The sequence below is a fragment of the Sitophilus oryzae genome, unplaced genomic scaffold, assembly GCF_002938485.1.
Source record: "Sitophilus oryzae breed Bouriz unplaced genomic scaffold, Soryzae_2.0 scaffold_1436_pilon_pilon, whole genome shotgun sequence".
Taxonomy (NCBI): domain Eukaryota; kingdom Metazoa; phylum Arthropoda; class Insecta; order Coleoptera; family Curculionidae; genus Sitophilus; species Sitophilus oryzae.
The window spans coordinates 4,206,290-4,227,477 of NW_022146100.1; the positions used below are offsets into that span (position 1 = coordinate 4,206,290).

The 21,188-nt window shown below is 32.1% G+C and overlaps 1 protein-coding gene across 1 annotated transcript in view; it reads right to left on the reverse strand.

Moving 5' to 3' along the window:
* The window catches only part of LOC115876498 (ankyrin repeat and LEM domain-containing protein 1-like), a 60,542-nt gene extending 52,674 nt beyond the window's left edge, over positions 1-7,868 (reverse strand). Inside the window, exon 1 of the mRNA XM_030892296.1 lies at positions 7,559-7,868. Coding sequence (XP_030748156.1) covers positions 7,559-7,638 — 80 coding nt within the window. The 5' untranslated portion in view covers positions 7,639-7,868. The remainder of the gene's footprint in view (positions 1-7,558) is intronic.
* Positions 7,869-21,188: the final 13,320 nt, after the last annotated feature.

Genomic DNA, 21,188 nt, shown 5'->3' on the forward strand with positions numbered 1-21,188 from the left:
CTCACGAAACGTAATTTTGAAGAAAAGATAAGGATTCGCATCCCGACAAGAGAAGAATGGAAAAGCAACCGAGTAATGAACACTCAAGAGATAGCAGTCTACACAAACTTCTCAAAGGTACTAGCCATCCGACGATCTTTAAGGCTATCGGACGGCTGTAATGTTCTCCAAGCAGAGGTTTACGAAATAAAGGAAGCGGCTAGTTGTATACGAGAGAAAATTGCTGATAGACCAATAAGGGATATCGTGATATACTGACAACTTGGGCGCTTTAAGCATTACCATGCAATCAGTGAGATCGAAAGCTGTGATGGACTGCCGAGAAGCACCCGCCTGGCTGCGTCCAGGCGGGGCTACTCCAGGCCACAGCAATGTGGTGGGCAATCAAGAAGTAGACAGACTCGCCAAAGAGAGGGCCATGGGAGAGGCCGTGTGATGATCAACACACTAAAGGAAGCTATAGGAACTACCATCAAGGCCAAGCAGCAAAAGACACCATGAGAACTGGGCTACAGCTCGAAGACTATGGCCAGTGGTAGATGACAAAAAGACAAAACAACTACTAGAACACAAAAAGGACCTAGTAGGCATAATTGTAGGTGTCATTACTGGAAACTGCCCCACGGAGGTAAACCTCGTGAGACGGAAGATTTCCAACGATGACTACTGCAGGGAATGCGGAGAGGAAGAAGAAACCATAGAGCACCTGCTGTGCCACTGTCCGGCACTGGAATACCGACGCTTTAAAACTTTAGGGCCAGGTTTTTTGGAGGGACTAGAAGCAGCAGAAACCAACATCAGCGACATCGGGAACTTTGCAGAAAGCTGGAAGTGCTTTAACGCAAAGAAAGGATGAGAGGAAGGTTTGATACAACAATACAAGGGTATCGCAATGGACCCAAGGCCTCCGAGTGAGGGATCAAACATGATCCCAAACCCATATACGTATTACTTTTTACAAATATACTCAGGGTTCCCTATTTAACCCCGTGTGCAATTTCTGTGCCGTAAGAAAAAGACAACATAACCCAGCTCCATATTAAAACTACATAAGTCTATTTCACCCGGATATGGATTGAACTGCGATTGCGCCAAACTTCGATTGATTGTTGTTTTAGTTCTGTTTGGATTACTTTTTATTTGTGCGCGTAAAAGAGTGATTTTGTTTAGTTTATTGTTTCCAACTATTTTTTGATATTTTTCCAACTCCATGATAATGTGTTATAAATAATAAAAATATAAATAAAATTGAAGATTAGGAGAAATGTCAGTCAACCACTTCCCTTTAAAAACATCGACCAATGAAAACTTCTTCAGGTAAGGCATGCTCAGTTAAATGAATATCCGGGTGAAATAGACTTATGCAGAATTCCATATTGTTCTTTCACTGTTTGGGCTTCACTTTTTGGAGATTAGGCTGAGTATATTTGTAAAAAGAATACGTATATGTCCAAACCCTAGCAACCTAACCTAACCTATATCCCATTAGGAGCATAACCATAATTATTTTAAATGTAGGGTTACAACAACCGATATACTTTTAAAAATTAATCTAGAAAAATTAGTTAAATTATCTAAAATTTACATCACTACTACATTTATTACAGATCGATATAATTTTATGATCATGAACTCGTTTGAACTCTTTTTGCTAGAAGGTTTTTTTAACGTTATTAATGGATTTTCGAAATTATCATCGGAACTATCTAGAAAAATATCGAACACTTTGAGATTATTTACTGTTTTGCCAAATCGCAAGACCTTCAACCGGCTCTTACGAATTTTCTTGGCGTCATATTTTCAATAATTTTCGAAAAAAACAAGGCAGCACAGTCCGTGTTTTTTCCAAGAATTGTTGATATATTTTCAGATTCGCTTGATTTGATGTAATATTGAAACGTCTTGCTATATATAGAATCGTAATCGTGGTGGTGTTCTTGATAATGAAGGCGCCTAAATACTCATAGACGACATATAGACGATTGCATGATGCAAGTGGAACAAGAGTTTGAAAAATATGTACAGGGTGTGCCAAGAAGTTCGCAATAAAGGGGTATTTTATTTCTATAATCGAGTTGATTCTACGTCTATTTACCGAGTGTCATAAATATATTGGGATTTTGAGGCAGGATTGGCAAAAATCAAGATTTATTTTAAAAAATTAAAAAAAAAGATTTTTTTATTTAAATCGGATTTCCAAATTATTAGAACTTATTTCCAACTAAAGTCCTATCCTAAATGGCTAAATTTTCGTAACTCTGTCCGATACCGGGAACATTCACAATTCTACGGCGCGTGTCATTTTTCTACATCGCGCATCGGTCACCAATATACAGGGTGAGTCTTAAATAAGTGCAAATATTTTTTGGGGCTGGTAGATCTCGATAAAAGAAACATATTTTCTGTTTACCATTTTTCAGATAAGTCCAAAATTACCGAGTTATTTAAGTTTGAAATTTAAAAAAAAATTGATTTTTTTTTGAAAAAATTTTGAGAGTCACCGGATTTTTTCTGTATTTGCATCCCTTTTAATGCCGTAACCATGGAGTAAAGCCTAAGTAACTATGGCAATATATCTTAGGTAATATCAGAGATTAAGAATTATACCGTGGGAAAATTTGCGATGAACAGGCAGTTCTAAAAAGCTTTCGAAAAATATACAGGGAAATTTAAAAGAAAATGCACGATTTCCAACATCTTTTTTGCAAAAAAACCTCATATACTCTGTTTTTTTTCTCAGGTAAGATTTCGACAGACGATGACAGAAGAAAAGCAGATGACATCCCATACCAATCTATTTATTTTACTAAAAAAAAGTTTCTAATAATTTTTAAGTTACCTATGGATGGGTTTAAATATAAATTCGTCATGCGTCGTCACTTGTTGTTTTTAACCAGTTTTATTGGTTTATTTCAAAAATGACAGATCGTATTTCAATTTTATTGGTTTGACGGAACGATGAACGACAAACGGACGCCGATGCGTATGAACTCGTCTTTAGATTTTTGACGTTTGTCAAAGTCTTGCTAAATTATAGGTTATAATTTTGTGACAACTTTTGTCAAATACCCTGCGTTTTGGAAGATGATGCATTTTGATTCGTGTTATTACGTGTGTTTTGTGTCTTTTGAAGTCAAGTGGAGGAAAAATCGAGTGAAAATTAACTGTAGAACCCAGAGCACATTTTATGGTTAATACTCGCTGCCCAGGCAGAAAGTCTTATACAGATACACCAATAAAGTTACTATCAATAAAGTTCGTATACCATCTCGTCGTAGATAAGTGCATCTCGAATATGGTAGAAAGACCATACTAAACACATACTAAAAACTGGAGTAGCTGTAAAATATCGACATAACACGATAGGTAAATAATGGATTTTAGTACTGAAGAAAAATAATGTCAAAAGGTACTGGTTTAAAAAAAATAAGATTAATGTTAATTAATCAACCTGTGAGGTATAAAATTTGGTAAGTGTTATTATTAATAAAATAGTTTGTTTTATTTATGTTGTTTTATTTATTCCTGCGGAATATTACAAATTTGTATTTGTACATAAGTTATATTGATAAATATAATCATAAATGCGGGAAGTTTCATAAAGCGTGAAAGTAAGAAATAGTTCTTTTTTATATTTTTTGGTATGTGGTGTCTTGTTTTTGTTTGTTTTGTATTAACACATACCGTTTTTTATTAAATAAATAACTCGATAACATTTTTTTCAGTTTTATACAGTTTTTTTCACAATATTTTGAAGTTACTTGTCAGTCAAATTTTAAATACATATATTAATTTCCTGCTATTTCCTGCTATGCGTTCCAGTTGTACCAACTCATTTCTTTGTAAAATAAAATAAACTACATTGAAATTAAAATGACAGACACATCTATCACTGTCAAGGATCTTCTCGTTGGACAGACTATAGACGTGTTCCTGGGGTCAAAATATACCACCCCTGAAAATATTTGCACTTATTTAAGACCCTGTATATTATATTGGTGTGAGCTATACAGGGTGGTCCGAATTGTACTCCGGAAACTTCGGCTGCATATTCTGCAGATAAAAATAAGTAAAAAAGTTCGTATAAATGTATGTCCTAAAATGCTTAGTTTCCGAGATACAGGGTGTAGAAATTTCATTTTTATTTCGATTTTTTCCAAATAATTTCTGAAGCAACGTCAATATTTGGATGAAAATTGGTGTCTGGGGGTTTTTTGACATGAGAATTTTGATTTTGATGTCATTGTGACTCCTACTAGTAGAGGGCGTCACCTACATATCTTTTAACTGGTTTGAAAAGTAATAACTTTTCGTCCGTACCTGTATAAAACTACTGAGTAAAAAAATATACATTTACGACGTTTTTTACGTGAAAAAGGTCTCTTGGTAAAAATCGCTACGAGTAATGGTTTTCGAAATATTTGGAATTGAAATTATCAATACCTGTAAACATTGACATAAATTAAACATGCTGACTAAACAGTTATTAGATTGAAATCATAAATTTGAAATGTTTTTATACTAAAAGTTTAACAAAAACTCATCATTTTTTGCAAAAAAATTCATGATTAATTTAAAAAAAATAAAAATTTCCTAAATTTATTATTTCAGTGAGATAACTATCTACTCAACATGATTATTTTTCCTCAATAATGACATGTATTGTCTATTTCCATGCTAAATATCTTAAGAACGGTTGCTCGTAGAGATTTTTACAAAGAGATATTTTTTACGTAGGAAGTCACAGAGATGTATATTTTTTGGCTCAGTAGTTTTATACAGGTACGGATAAAAAGTGATTACGCTTCAAAACATTTAAAACACATGTAGGTGGCGCCCTCTACTAGTAGGAGTCATATTGACACCAAAATCAAATTTCTCATGTCAAAAAACCTCCAGACACCAATTTTCATCCAAATATTGACGTTACTTCAGAAATTATTTAGAAAAAATCGAAATAAAAATGAAACTTCTACACCCTGTATCTCTGAAAGTAAGCATTTTAGGACATACATTTATATGAACTTTTTTACTTATTTTTATCTGCAGAATATGCTGCCAGTTTCCGGAATACAGTTCGGACCACCCTGTATATATTTCTGTGAGCTTGAAGCTCTAATACTGAGCAGGGTGCAAGGTTTCTAAGGGTTTCTCTAATAACTTTCTGTCACGCTTGAATAAATCCCAAATGCCCCTACTACTGTATGATCGAAAAAAAAAGGCGTCCAGTTGGCTTGGAAATGACGATGGATGACACATTCCCCATATAATTTTACATATAAAATGACAGCGATCTTCATTTCATAGCCATCGCTGACGCCGTTTTTTTCTATCATACGGTATTACAAACATAGCCAATATTTTTTCTAAAATGAAATAGCAAAGAAAAATTCATTCATTTGAATGAGAGTATATTTGAGCAATCTAAAATCGTTGCTACCTGCGGGAAGTCGTCTAAAAAGTTGATCATCCTATCGCTTTTTTTTATTTTAGCAGGTAGGTAGTCTGACCTCGAAATTGATATAACAAAGCAGTTTTGGAAAAATAAAAGAACAAGGTTATAGTCGAAAAATTAGTTTATAAAAAATATTTAATTTGTTTGAAAATTCCAAAAAACCTACCTATTGAAAGTTAAAGTTTAAGCATTGATATTATGTATCAAACATACGAAATTTTCGGCTTAGGTCTCCCTAAAGTTACAACTACAACTTTATAAAAATTATTGGAACCCTCATTTTCGTAGTCCTAAAAATTTGCCAGATGATAGTTTTAGTTATTTTTTATACAAGACGATAAAATGGTATTTTATCGTCGTATCGAAAAGATTGAATCGCGAGTGAATTAATTTCGGGAGACGATAATGCAATTTTATCGTCGTGTATAAAACAATATTTTTTTTTCCATAGCGAGTTACGTTTTAAAAAATATTCAGAAATTATTATTTCAAGGGATTTATTACGAGTAGAAAAAATATTGTGCTGGGTTGGCGTTGGTTTCTATGTAATTAGCCAAATAAATAAAGCTGTCTCTTTGTTGTCAGTTTTGAGTAAATATTTTTAATTCTCTTTCGTGTCGATTGCTGATTGAATTGGAGCCAGAAATGGCTCAAAACGAAATAAGTAAATTACCAACAGATATTCAGGCTGAGGCGACAAACGCCATATCTCTAGGAATACAAAAAATTTCAAAAATTAAATTAAGCAATTAAAAAACGTGCGAGAAGAAATAAAGTTTTTAACCTATCCTCGCTGTTAAAGTATAAATTTAATCTACCCTTGCCGTTAAAGTACTATTTTATCTACTATTTTTGATAGATATAAGGCAATTTTAACAGTTGCTATGGAAAAAATATTATAATTACAGCTGCAAACATAGTCTGGATCATGTGGAACATCCCGAAAGCCTTGCCAGACTCGTCCAACGGTCGTCAAGCGCGCTAAATTCGGCATGTTCAATTATACAGGTGATTGTTGATTGTTGTCATCCCTACATGTTTTTACTTTTCATAATTTATGGTAAGAAAAATATTGGTTTAGAGCCAAAAACACTTTTCTCAATATTTTAACCCCAGAAATCAAAAAAACAAGTAGATTCTTAGACTATAGATGGAGATAAAAAATCATATTTTAGCATTGCAACTGTTAAAATTGCCTTATATCTATCAAAAATAGTAGATAAAATAGTACTTTAACCGCAAGGGTAGATTAAATGATACTTTAATAGCGAGGATAGGTTAAAAACTTTATTTCTTATAGCACGTTTTTTAATTATTGCTTCCATTTTGGAAATTTTTGTATTCCTTTTCATAAGTTATTCCGGATTTAACTGGAAGTAGTTTGGATATGGCGTTTGTCGCCCCAGTCTGAATATCTGTTGGTAATTTACTTATTTCGTTTTGAGCCATTTCTGGCTCCAATTCAATCAGCAATCGACACGAAAGAGAATTGAAAAAATATTGACTCAAAACTGACAACTAAAGAGACAGCTTTATTTATTTGTTAAATTACATAGAAACCAACGCCAACCCAGCACAATATTTTTTCTACTCGTAATAAATTCCTTGAAATAATAATTTCTGAATATGTTTTAAAACGTAACTCGCTATGGAAAAAAATATTGTTTTATACACGACGATAAATAAAAAATAACTATTATAAAGACGTTCTAATTTTTTAAAAATACGTACAAACCTTCTTCAAAAAGTTTGTCTAGTATGATCTGGTATGATAAGTAAATGTCACCACCTAGGTACTAGGTATAAAAAAATAATATTTGGCAGATATGTTTTTCCAACACTGTTTTAAGTTACTGACGATACCTAGGTAGGTAGGTACAATATATCTGACGATACCTAGGTAACTGAAAAGACATTTATTAGTACCTAAGTAGTTAAAACATTTATTTCTGCATGTTAGCAGTTAAAACAAATGCATGTAGTCAATGTAGTGACAAATAATTAAAATAAAAAAAGATGCTGGCTTGGATAAATTTTCATTCAATAAATGCCACAAATTTGAACAGATAGATATAGATATATAAAAAAAGGTAAAATACTTACTCGAAATGCCTGAATTCTATTGAATCGTACAACAGTGAAGCCAAATAAAAATCTTTTTTGTCTCTTCCACGATATAGCATTGTCACATATCACAGTTTTTTAAAAATTAGCAATTTTCCTAAACTTAAAAAACGGTCTATTCGAGTCACAAACTACAAATTTAATTCACAACAAAACTAAAGGAAATTCGAACTAAATAAAACTGTATTTTTAAACTGTATTGTTTCAGTCACGTTAGTAGAAAAAATAACTCCAACAAAATCTAGGAAAAAAAACTTGCTCTCCCCAACAAATCACGACAAAATGTAAACAAATTGTGTAGGTTAGGATCCTTTTAAAATTTCTTGTTTGGAATTTTTAGAGCGCCTGCGTTGGACTGTGGACCACACGTTACAAGGGGTGATTAAAAAGTAAAATTGTTAATTCTGAAAAATAAATGTATGGTATTTTAAAATTAATCTTTTTTTTTTCAATTTATGGACTTATTTACTTTATTATGGTAGACGTTTAAATGAACAAATTCAAATATTAATAACTTATTTTAATAATATTGTTTTCAATATGTGATTTAGAGTGATAAAAAGTAAATTTCATAGTCCCTCAGATGGATAAATTTAAATTTTACAAAACTGTGCCATGTTATTTGTCGCCGAATTTAATAACATTTGAAATGATCAATTTGTTATACAGGTTTATTCACGAGTATTGTAGCTCAATGATCAAATATTTAGAAATTGTGAATGTTGTACTTCTCTAAAGCCACTGCTAAAACTACAATTTAAAATTATATTTATAGGGTACAGAGTGTCCCAAATATAGGGTGTTGAAGTTTCATTTTTATTTTGATTTTTTCCAAAAAATTTCTGAAATAACGTCAATATTTGGATGAAAATTGGTGTCTGGGTGTTTTTTGACATAATGAATTTGATTTTGATGTCAATATGACTCACAAAACACATACACAAGAAGAAGTGCGAGCGCCTTGCTAAATATTGGAAAGTGAAATTGACGTTTAAATTTGACACTGTTGACAAGTCTACTGCTACTAGCGCCCCCAATTTCGCTTGTAGGAACTACGGACTAAATTGTCACGCATGGCGGGAAGTTTAAAAAAATTAAAAATTTTATTTCTTCATTTATTTTTAATTATGACATACACAAAAACACAAAAAATACACCATTTTTTAAAAATATGTTTAATATCAATATCAAATATACAACAGAAATTAATTTCACCACAATAAATTAATAAAATTAAAAGAATAATGTTAGAAGTAGATCAAGAGACAAAATTAATTATAACAAAACTGATAAAAATGGCGTCATAGATGGCTTAGAAATAAAAGATATATCATAATTTTGAAAGTAAAATTATATGGGAAATGTCTTCGATCATCATTTTTAAGCTAACTGGACGATTATTTCAAACATACAAGCTGAGTTCGTTCATAGTGCTCTGAGAAATCTAGATAAACAAAGAATAATAAATTAAAAGTATTCCAGGGGAAAAGAGAGGAAAAACCTGTATCGTCTCTGATATCTGTCAGGGTATTGTTGAAAGTGTCATCTTTTTGCTCGAAGTTTTCAGGTCGATCAAAAAGATGACATTTACAACAATACTTTGCTGTAACTTTCACAAATATCAGAGAGAGTACATACAGGTATTGCCTCTCTTTTCCTCTGGGATGCTTTATATCTGTTGTTCTTTGTTTATCTATATTTCTCAGAGCATAATGCCGAACACGACTACAGTATATAATAATTTCAATATCCGAAGTGGAAAGAAAAAAGATCACCTTTCTGTTTTGTACTATGGTCCCTTTCTTCCGATGGCTCATCTCGTTGATATTTAGGAAGGATAAATAGGAAGGAAAATATAAAATTCAATTTGATTTGATGATCCTTTTCTGTCACCTAAAATCAGGAGAACGACAATGAGCATGTTAAGATGAAAAAAAAATTATCAACACTTACCTACACGTTAGTCCGAGGAGTTTTATTAAAAACCTATATATTTGCCTAAATAATTTATGTATTAAATTTGCAAAGCAAAATGCAGCGTGTAAACAAAAGAAATAAAATGGCGACAAGTCAACGTCAACGACCCGACAAGGAGAAAAGTGGTGTTCGAATAACAAATTATGGGTCACCAAAAATTGTTTTTGTCTCCTTTCAACGCACACTTTAGAAAGAAAAAGAGATGAACTGGAATACTGAAAGAACGTCAAGGTTTTATCTGTCACTCTTGTCAATAATTTATCGGTAAGGAAGATTCCTAGAAAATCGCTTGTAGTCAAGTTTTCAACCATTGCCAGTTTTCCCATAAGAAGTGTCATCCACCTGATATGACTACTACTTGTAGAGGGCGCCACCTACATATTTTTTAACTGGTTTGGAGAGTAATAACTTTTCGTACGTACCTGTATAAAACTACTGAGAAAAAATATACATTTGCGACGTTTTTTACGTAAAAAAAGTCTCTTGGTAAAAATCGCCAGTGTAATAGTTCTCGAGACATTTGGAATCGAAATTATCAACAATTACCAGAGAAATAGAAGGGATAGAGAATGAGCGTCAACATGCGCAGAAGGTCTAATCAAGTTGGGCGCCATATTCCAGGTCTTCCTGTCATTTTGTATATAGGTGGTAATTTATAAGTAATCAAATATCAATTTGCTGTTTTCAACCATACGGGGGGCAATTTAAATTTAGTGAAATTCTATCATTTATTATGGTTAGTTAACATTAATATGATTTATTTAATTATCAGTTTCAAAATTGCGTACAATATTGGTATATAATACACTAAATATACGAATATTCTGACAAAAGACGCTACGGACAGATGACCTTTTCGTCGTAAAACACTCGAAATGATATTAAATAAGTATTTACAATATTTCATGTTTACTTGTACTGAATTACGCGTTTCAATTTAAAATTTTTGCAAATTTGGTAAAAATTGTTCTAAACAACTTTTTGTTCAAGTTGTATATTCATAAAAAACATTTGGTTCATAATTATTTTTGATGATTATCTACCTTGTATTTTTAATATAAACCTAGAAAAAATATGTTTTTGTTTTATTTTTTTTATTCGTCCCTTCAAATTATGTTTCAAAAACTGTTACATAACATGTCCTCTAACAAATATTTTCATAATACATAAACATCATTGATTTTATTAAGGGTATTATTATTAGTATTTATCCTGGTTTTTGTCGACAATAAAAACTCAATCTTGTAATAGAACATCAATTTTATATTTCGTAAAATTATTTTGATACAAATTCGATTTGTCAAAATTCAAGTCATTAATATATTGATAAACAACCCAAATTATTCCTAAATATTTTATTATAAACAAAAACTGTTACCGGTAAGTTTGTAAAACACATTATGGTTTGTCGTAATACTAGAAAAAATCATTTATTTTTTGCACAAAAGAAGCTTGTCGATCCTTATTTGTCCATAACAAAATTCTGTATGTACATATACCTAATTTATTATTAAGAAAATTAGATTATATGATCTCAGAATTTTAAGAAATTTTTTTTTAAGATAAAATAGTTTCTTCTCAACTGTAATATTGTCAACTTTGGCCTGTATTTTATCTATTTAAAAACATGGGATTGACAATCCCCTTACTAAAATACATACTGGAAGGTACCGATTAAGTTTCATTGCATCAAATACCTTTACTATAAATCCTGGCTCACAACTCACAATTTAAGGCCATTGCAAAATGCTTTTGAACTTCATCATAGATTTTACAAGAATAAAAGTGTAATATTGAAACAAAGTAACACTGTAAGCTTCATGACTAATAGTCTCATTTTTAACACTCTTTAAATATCATCTCGTTAACAATTATGAATATTATATGATTTTTCTCAGTGATTTGTGGCACAGATACAAATTAATATATGCCCCATAACAGTTTTTAAATAAGAAACTTCTGCCTACAGATTTAATTTTCTTATTGGCATAATACCCTTTCTTCCTATATAAATCTTGCAGTTTTTCAGTCACAATGTTCCTTGTTTTTACAGTTGTAGGAATACTAAAAATGTTGACTATAGAACTCGATACTATGTTTGAAAAAGCCTTCATACCTGTAACTGTGCATAAATCTAATTAACTGAATTCTCCTCCTCTTGACACTCTGAACACGGCTGCTGCTAATGTTAGAAATATTTAGCACAAAACTACAACTACCTACAACAAACTTTACAATAAAAGTGTTAAATTTTCGCTGTTCGATTAAAATACCCTATCTTATGTTTTCTTTTCCTCCAAATAATCTTCTTGTCAAGTAAGGACCAATCTTATTTGATATATTTCTGGTACACTTGAACTTGTGCTTTCATGGACACTATAAGAGTGCACTGTTTTACAGAAGCACGAACACTGATTCCAAGTATCTTCTTCCTCCACACGTAATAAAAACATCCTCTTTAAATGGCCACATCATACACTTATTTTTGACCATTCCCAATTACAATCACGATTTTTACAAATCGCCTTTAGGAAAACTAAAAATAAACAGTTTTGAATCATCTGTAAACACAATTATGTTGTATAAACTTACACATGAAAACTAATCATTATTCCCGGCGTATTAGCTTTCTTAGAATGACTATGAATATACAACAATCCTTTTTGAATTAGTGTTTAGAATAATTCAAATAATAATAAATTTTAACTAGATAACAACACAAACGAAAAAAAACCAAAACAAACAGATGTCAATTAAAGAGGGGAAGTGACAGCGAGACCTGGAAGATGTCTGCCATCTTGCCGTCGACAAAAATTTGGATGCGCACTCGTCGAAGCTCATTCTCCCACTTCCATATCTCTGACAATTACTTACATGTCGTCAGCAGGGTTCGGAAAACTACATGTTACTTTTAAAAACTACATAAACTACATTACATGTAGTTAATGTAGTTTATGTAGAGGGTGTAGTTTATGTAACCTATGTATGTAACTTTCAAATGTCAAAGGTTTGAGGTGAGGTTATAATAAGTTGAAGCTTTAAAAACACATAATGTATTTAAGAAAACAGAAGAAATATGGCTTTAAATATAATATTTACATCATATTATCTCTATTACACCTCATACAAAGGAAAATTATTCATAATATCAATACATAGTTTATTAACGTAGTTTTGATGTAGTTAATGAACGGGAAAAGACGTAGTTTTTGAAGAGAAACTACACGTAGTTAATCAGGTAAATTACGTCTTAGTTAACTACTTCCGAACCCTGGTCGTCAGTGACATAAATTAAACACGTTGACTAAATACCGTATGGTCGAATAAAAACGGCGTCAGCGATGGCTATGAAATGAAGATCGCTGTCATTTTATATGTAAAATTATATTGGAAATGTCACCTACAGGGTTCGGAAGTAGTTAATTAAGACGTAGTTTACCTGATTAACTACGTGTAGTTTTTCTTCAGAAACTACGTCTTTTCCCGTTCATTAACTACATGAAAACTACGTTAATAAACTACCTATTGATATTATGAATAATTTTGCTTTGTATGAGGAGTCTAAATAATATGATGTGAATGATTATATTTAAAGCCATATTTCTTCTGTTTTCTTAAATACATTATAAGTTTTCTCAAGCTTCAACTTATTATAACCTCACCTCAAACCTTTGACATTTGAAAGTTACATACATATGTTACATAAACTACACCCTCTACATAAACTACATTAACTACATGTAATGTAGTTTATGTAGTTTTTAAAAGTAACACGTAGTTTTCCGAACCCTGGTCACCTATCGTCATTTCCAAGCCAACTGGACGCCATTTTTTTCGATTATACGGTAGTTAATTATTAGACTGATAATCATAAATTTCAAATGTTTTGGTGTCGAAAATTCAACAGAAACTGTTTTATCATTACTTTTTTGAAGAAAAATTTATGATTAGGTAATTTAAAAAAAAATAAAAATTACCGAATTTATCATTTGAGTCAAATAATTATCTACTCAACACGTTTATATTTTTGTCAATAATGACATGTATTGACTGTTCCCATTCTAAATATCGCGAGAACGGTTGCTCGTAGCGATTTTTACCAAGAGACATTTTTTTACGTAAAAAAACACGAAAATATATATTTTTTCACTCAGTAATTTTATACAGGTACGGACAAAAAGTTATTATTCTTTAAAACAGTTACATTAATACTAAAATTGACGCATCGTAATCTTTAAACGCAAATATCTTGAAAAACGTTCACCTTTTCGAACTAAACGAAGAGCACCTGTTTAAAGTAAAAAAGTTCTAGCTTTTTATATAATTAGTTGAAATTACTGTATGTAGAAGGGTAAAAGAAGTACCACTAGTAGTACTCTCTACCGTAAATGAAAGTACCTTTTCAAGGTTTCTTCACAATCGCCATTTATTTTCTTCTTCATTTAGGTCTTTTTTATTCAAGAGACTGTACAGGATGGTCGAAATCGGTCTGTTTTAACAGAGAAAACCTATTTCCTGACTAGATAGAGCAAAACCGACATAGGTGTCATGGGCTCGATTTCTGAAACACGTTTAATGGCGTAAATCGCCTGTAGATATTTTCACTGCCAACTGAGATACGGGGCCTTTTTGAATTTTTTACCGTTTTGAAAATTGCCCATAACTTTTTTATTTCGCGGTATAATAAAATTCTGTAAAAACGTTCTCAAGGCACTTTTTTAAGCATAATTCAGTGGCGTAGTCAGTTTTTTTCTATACTTGCTGTTTTTGTCAGAAATGAAAAAAAATATATTTTTTTAAAGGGAAATCATAGTTGGCTATGAACTTAAAAAAATGGTGGGGTTTAACCCTTTCCAACGATTTAAAGTTATGAGTATCTATTTTTAAGAAAGAGAGAAATATTAGGTTTTTTATCTTTATATCGAATTTTAGAATTAGAATTAGAATGAGTGGGAGGGGGGTTAATCACTGCGACCTTACAGATCCATTGTGTCCCCCTTTCTTGAGTTATAACTCATCATACAGTCCCAGGGCTTTGACAAAAGCCAGTATCTGGGACGATTTTATAGAGGGTTGTTCTCCATCTCCAATATCAGTCGTACCAAAATTCATGGCACGAATGGTTGTCGTCTCGGCGCACTCAGTGATGAGGTGTACTGGTGTTTCCCCATCTTCCCCACAGAATCTGCATTCGCCGTTTCTTCTTAGTTTCAATCTACTGAGGTGTTCATTGAGGAGACAGTGTCCTGTTAAAAACCCCGTGACAATCCGAAGATTGTTCTTACTTAAACCCAGGAAGACCTGCGATTTTTCTTGATCATAAGCCCTCAGAAACTTCTTCGAGTGTCTTAGACCGTTGCTAGATTTCCATTCCAGGTTGCGGATGGAATCTTCCAAGTTCTTGAGTTCCGCCTTGAGTTGGTTACCACTTGGAACGCAGAACGGTTCTGGTCCAGTTAGTGGAGTGTTCGCTCCTTTCCTAGCTAGATTATTTGCTTTTTCATTGCCTTCTATCCCTTGGTGAGCAGGCACCCAGAGTAGGAGGACTTTGTTTTCTTTGCCTAATTTATTCAGCTTCTCTATGCATTCTTTGACCTATCAGACAAGATGGCTATTTCTTGTTTCCGATAGTTCCTATCTAAGATAAGTTGTACGCATCTTTCGATAGCGTAGATTTCTGCCTGTAGGATACTAGGGTAAGTGCCCATTGGTTCGGAGTATTTAGCTCTCGGCCCAAACACTACGATCCCTGTTCCCGTATTGGTTTTGGAAGCATCAGTATACCAAGTTATGGTATTGTCTTTTAACTGCTGTTCAAGCGTTTCGCTCTTCCAATCCTTTTTATTGCTCAATACTACATTGAGATGTTTCTCAAAGTTGTACGTTCTTGGCATATCGTCCACTGGGAGTTGCAGGAGTGGTATTTCCTTTTTGAGGGTGTTCCAAGCCCCTGATCTGACAATTCTCCCAGTACTAATTCCGTTAGTGACCATTCTAATCATTGTCGCATTGGCATATCTACCAATGACAATGTGCAGTGGTGTTAGATCTAGAATGACCTCCATTGCTGCTGTTGGACAGGTTCTCATGGCTCCTGTGATGCAAACGCATGCTAGTCTCTGGACTTTGCATAGGTTTAGCCTTGCCGTCCGTTGCTCTAGTTTTGTGTACCAGGCAACTGCTCCATAAGTAATCATGGGTCTTACTATCATGGTATACATCCAGCGCAAAATGTTAGGGGAGCAGCCCCATCTATTTCCAGCCAGTCTTCTGCATATCATGAGAGCCTTTATGGCTTTGCTGGTAGTGTTCTTAATATGCCTGTTCCACAGGAGTTTACTGTCCAGGGTTATTCCCAGCTATTTAACTTCCTGTGTTGGCAGTATTTCCTTTCCATCTAGTTGGATTCTTTTCAAGTTTTTCAGACTTTGCTTTCTGGTGAATGGCACTATCGCGGTTTTGTATGAGTTGATACTCAGCCCGACAGTCCTACACCATCTCTCAGTGATACGCAGTCCTCTTTGGATAATATAACACAAGGTGTTATCTTATTATAATCTTTATATCGAAGCGGGCCTTGATTTTGTGTTGATCTATTTGCCTAGTTATTTTTTATCACAATTTATTTATTTTATATTATTATTTATCTGCATAATTAAAGACTTTTTAAAAGGTAAATTAACATTCTATATTAGTAATTACAATTGAAATCGGTACAATAAACAAAGAACAAAACTAAAAAAACATATTTTTGAGTGACGAATGTAGTTCTCTAAAAAAAACCTCAAAGATGTTCAAACAGCACCTCCTTCTTGAATACACAATAAACATCTTTTACGCACAGAGTTACAGCGATTTATTAGGCGAACTGGTGCAATAAGTCCAAAAGCTTGCCTAGTGGTCTTCTGCAATTCTTCTCTAGTCCCAACGGTTCTTCCCTTATATATAAGGTCTTTTAATTTCCCCCATAAAAAATCGAAAGGGGTTAAATCACAGGACCTAGCAGGCCAAGATATGGGGCTCCTTTTTCCAATCCAATTATCTCCAAATTCTCCATTTAATAGTTCAGTTGTACCCTGGCGTTTTATGCAGATAAATAAAAATATAGAATATTAAATTGTGATAAAAAATAATTAGGCAACTATGTAGGTGTCAACACAAAATCAAGGCCCGCTTCGATACAAAGATAAAAACCCTAACATTTCTCTCATTTTTAGAAATAAATACACATAACTTTATATCGTTGGAAAGGGTTAAACGCCAGCATTTTTTTAAGTTCATAGCCAACTATGATTTCCATTTAAAAAATTATATTTCTTATCATTTCTGACAAAAAGAGCAAGTATAGAAAAAAACTGAGTTCGCCAATGAATTGTGCTTAAAAAAGTACCTTAAGAACGTTTTTACAGAATTTTATTATACCGCGAAACACAAAAGTTATGGGCAATTTTCCAAATGGAAAAATTCAAAAAGACCCCGTATCTCATTTGGCAGTGAAAATATCTACAGGCGATTTACGCCATTGAACGTGTCTCAGAAATCGAGCCCATGACATCTATGTCGGTTTTGCTCCATAGTCAGGAAATAGGTTTACTCTGTTATAAAACGGACCAATTTCGACCACCCTGTCCAAATATTGACACTTCTTATTCGCTCCTCGTAATCATGACCCCTATAATTGAAACTATAAAATAAGGATATTATCTTGACCGCTACCAAACCAGATAAAAAACCTATTTAACAAGTTACAATAAAGGCACCCATATCGAATTATGTTTTTTTAGTTCATTCATATTCGTATCCAATAAAAATAAATCAAGTTTTATTTACATATCTATTTATACATGCCTCTGGAGATAGTATATCAATCACAACGACCATCAATTACTTACACTCTAGGGACAATGTTAAAAACTATTAATTTCATAAAAAAATTACAAGATGTTTCGTATGTCCTGGTCGGGAAAAAATACTTTATATACAGGATGGATAAGTAAAGATATTTGACTGAACTAATAATTGAGACATTTTATATAGGTTCAACTGAAACTGTTTTAAAACTTAACAGTAAGTTTTCTAGAATTTCGCGATTTTTGAAAAATCGTATTTAAGTTAAAACAAGCAGTTTTTTAGAGAAAAAAAAATATTTTCAAAAATTACATTTATTTAAAATTATATGGGGAATGTTATCGATGTTCATTGCCAAGCCAAATGAACGTCGTTTTTTTCGATCCTACGGTATTATAATGTTCAAACATTATAATTCAAATCCTACGCACTAAAGATATTTAAATAGGTTTATTACTTCAATAGTCAATAAAGGCGTATAATAATGTTATTAAACACTATAAAGATAAACTACAACAGTGACAAGATAGTTATTTAATAAATAAATTGTTGTAATACAGACAAGAAATACTGTTAATTAATTTTTAACAGCTTTTTTTTAATTCATCAATGATTCTTTGATACTCTGATAGCCTGTGGCCCATATTAAACCATTGTAGTATACAGGGTGGCTCCTCTCATACGCCAGCGCTGCGCCGCGCCGCACGGTGGATCGAGGTATAGGAAAATAGGGACATTGGCTCTAACATTGCAATGAAATGTCCGATTTTAATAGTTTTGACCAATTGGTATAGAGAACATCTTACAATATTTGAATTTATTATGAAATTTGACATTTGCTAAAAATCTAAGATGGCGGACATTATTGTAAATACACACACCTATTATTATTATAGTTTATGAGCAAAAGCAAGGAACACTTTTGATTTTGAGAATTGTGGGCAGTTTAAAGAAAGAATAGTACTCCATATAATTTAAAATTATTATAAAATTGAACATTTAATCAAACTCAAAATGGTGGACAAATTTAATACATATACAGGTGGGGACAATAATGTCAATAATTATCCTCGCTAAAGTTGTTGCTATTTGATATTTAAGAGCTTTGAGCATGCGGACTTGAATATCAATATTAGCGTTATTGTCAGACTTCCCAGATTGCCGCTACACATAGCAACTTTAATAAAAACTTATAAATTCAAGATAACATTCGCCTACTAGAGTGCCATTTACCTATTTCTTTTTTTTAAGAACAGACATTTTAATAATATATCGCATCTAATTGGTAAAAAGGGTCGCCAAAAATCGTGTCTCAACCCCTGCCGAATGATTTTTTTGGACAGAAATTTGCTGTACCTCAGCTACGCCTATAATCACATCTAAAGTTGCATAATGCGTACACCTATGGCGTAATCCTAGAAAACATAATTGAGAAACATATTGAGGAAAACTGTTTAATAATAAATATTGGGATTCGGCCAAAAAGATCAGTTTAAGGCCTTGGTATATGCACAAATAACTATCCTCAATAGCTAAGTTTTTAACACTAATTAGGATACCATAAGTTTCAGATTCAAGTGCATCAAAAATGAAGTAGACCTGCGTTATAAAATAATATTTCTTAAAGTTGCAGCTAATTTTCATTTAGTAAGTTACTGTAAGGTAAGTTCTTTATATTATAGATGATGCCGTGAATTACATCTGGTTACATTTTTTTATAGTCCAAAAAATTTTTTTTTTACTTTTCTTGCAGTAATAAAGTTAAATAAACACCTCATCACTAAGATACATTCTTTCTTGACTGTTTATTGTTTAATTGCATCCCAAGAAGTCATTTTACTATCCACTTTACAAAAAATAGATATACATTTTCGTTTCTATTTTTAAATCACAACCAAAGTTGATGTAAAATCGGCCTTGTTTAAACGTTTTTTTATTTTCTACCAAAATCGTTGTCCCGCTTTCAACGTGGTAGTAGCAAAAAGCGTATTATAATGTTTTACTAGAAGACCAATATGTCTTAAAACAAAAAGTGTTGTAAAACGCTAGAAATTTCGAACTTTTTAAAACAGCCAATGTCCACTCTTTAGCATTGAGTCGTTCCAGTGTGCGCCGGCGCCGTGGAGGCTCCAAGGAGAACGACAGTTTGTATCGAAATGAAATTTTGTGAGCATAATATGTAGGTTAGTTCAGACCACTTTTTAAAAATATAGAGTTTTACAGGGTGTCCTCAAAAAAAGTTACATATCAAAGTTGTGTTTTTTGTACTGGAACACCCTGTATATTAATTGCTTTTCGGATTCTGGGAGAAAAATAAAGGTAAGTTTTATAAGAGAAGTATATGACTAAAATGTAAGGTTTTCGACATATTTAACATTTTCTAGAAATAAAGAACAATTTTTTAAATTACAATGAAAGCTACCTAAATTGGAATTTACCCTAATATTTAGTTAAATTAACTATTGTACTTTAAGTCAAATTAAAACTTGATCCAAAAAGTTATACAGTTTTTATTTTAAATAGAACACCCAGTAAATTATTTCGCTATTCAATGGAGAATTCATGTCTCTTCAAAATACTATTAAGGTTGCCTACCCCTCAAACAAAGATTTTCCTAGATATTTTCATTTACATGATTTGATCTAAGTAGATCTTTATTCTTTGATAAAATCTAGGTGGCTGTGATATATCTGACGTTATTTCAACATAGCTGTTTAATTTGTCCAACTTTAACCACTAGTTATCATTTTGGGTCAGTTAAAAGAAAAAAAATTCTCAGAAATTTGCCGAAAATGCAAACTTATCCTACTTTAGAGAGAATTGATATGATTCTATTAGTTGCTGAACGCAGTGTGCATCCACCAATTAACAGAATACTTAAATGCTCCTGATTTTATCTAGTCTGGTTTTTTTATGAGGATATGTTAAAGACAGTGTTTACAAAACTCGACTAACTATTGTCGACAACATGAGAGAAATTATTATAGCTGCTTTTCGAGATAGAACTCCACATATGCCTTTTAAAATGAAAAGATCCTTTTGAAAAGACAATCATTTTATGCAGTTAACAGGAAAGAAAGCATTTTGAGCATTTGATTTCATCTAGCTAATTTTTGTCACATAATTATAGGTTTATATCTAGTTTTAATTCTGTAACAATTAAAATATGCTTTAAACGTGTATCTTTTTATTACCGTTGAGTATATTACTCTAGAACTATTAATTTTTGTTAAATTAACAAAAGGTATGACACAGCCACCCTAGATTTTTTCAAATAATAAAGATCTACTGACGCAAAATCATAAAAATTAAAATATCTAGGAAAATCTTAGTGTGAGGAGTAGGCAACCTTATTAATATTTTGAAGATACATAAAATCCCCATTGAACACCGGAAAAATATACTAGGTGTTTCATTTAAAATAAAGGAGTAATTTGCTTTTAAAAGTGACTAATGTTCCATATTAATTTTGTCTCACCCTGTATAACTTTTCGGGTCAAATTTCAATTTGGTTTAACATACAATGGTTACTGTAATTAAATATCAGGTTATACAAGATCAACTAAAATTTAGGTAGCTATTATCGAAATTTAAAATTTACTCTTCATTTTCACAAAATGTGAAATATGTCAAAATCCTTAGATTTTATGTATATGCTTCTTTAATAAAACTCACCTTTATTTTTTTCCTAGAATCCGAAAATCAATTAATATATAGGGTGTTCCATTATTATTATTTTTTTGGGGGAACACCCTGTATAATTCTATATAATTTTATAAAATGC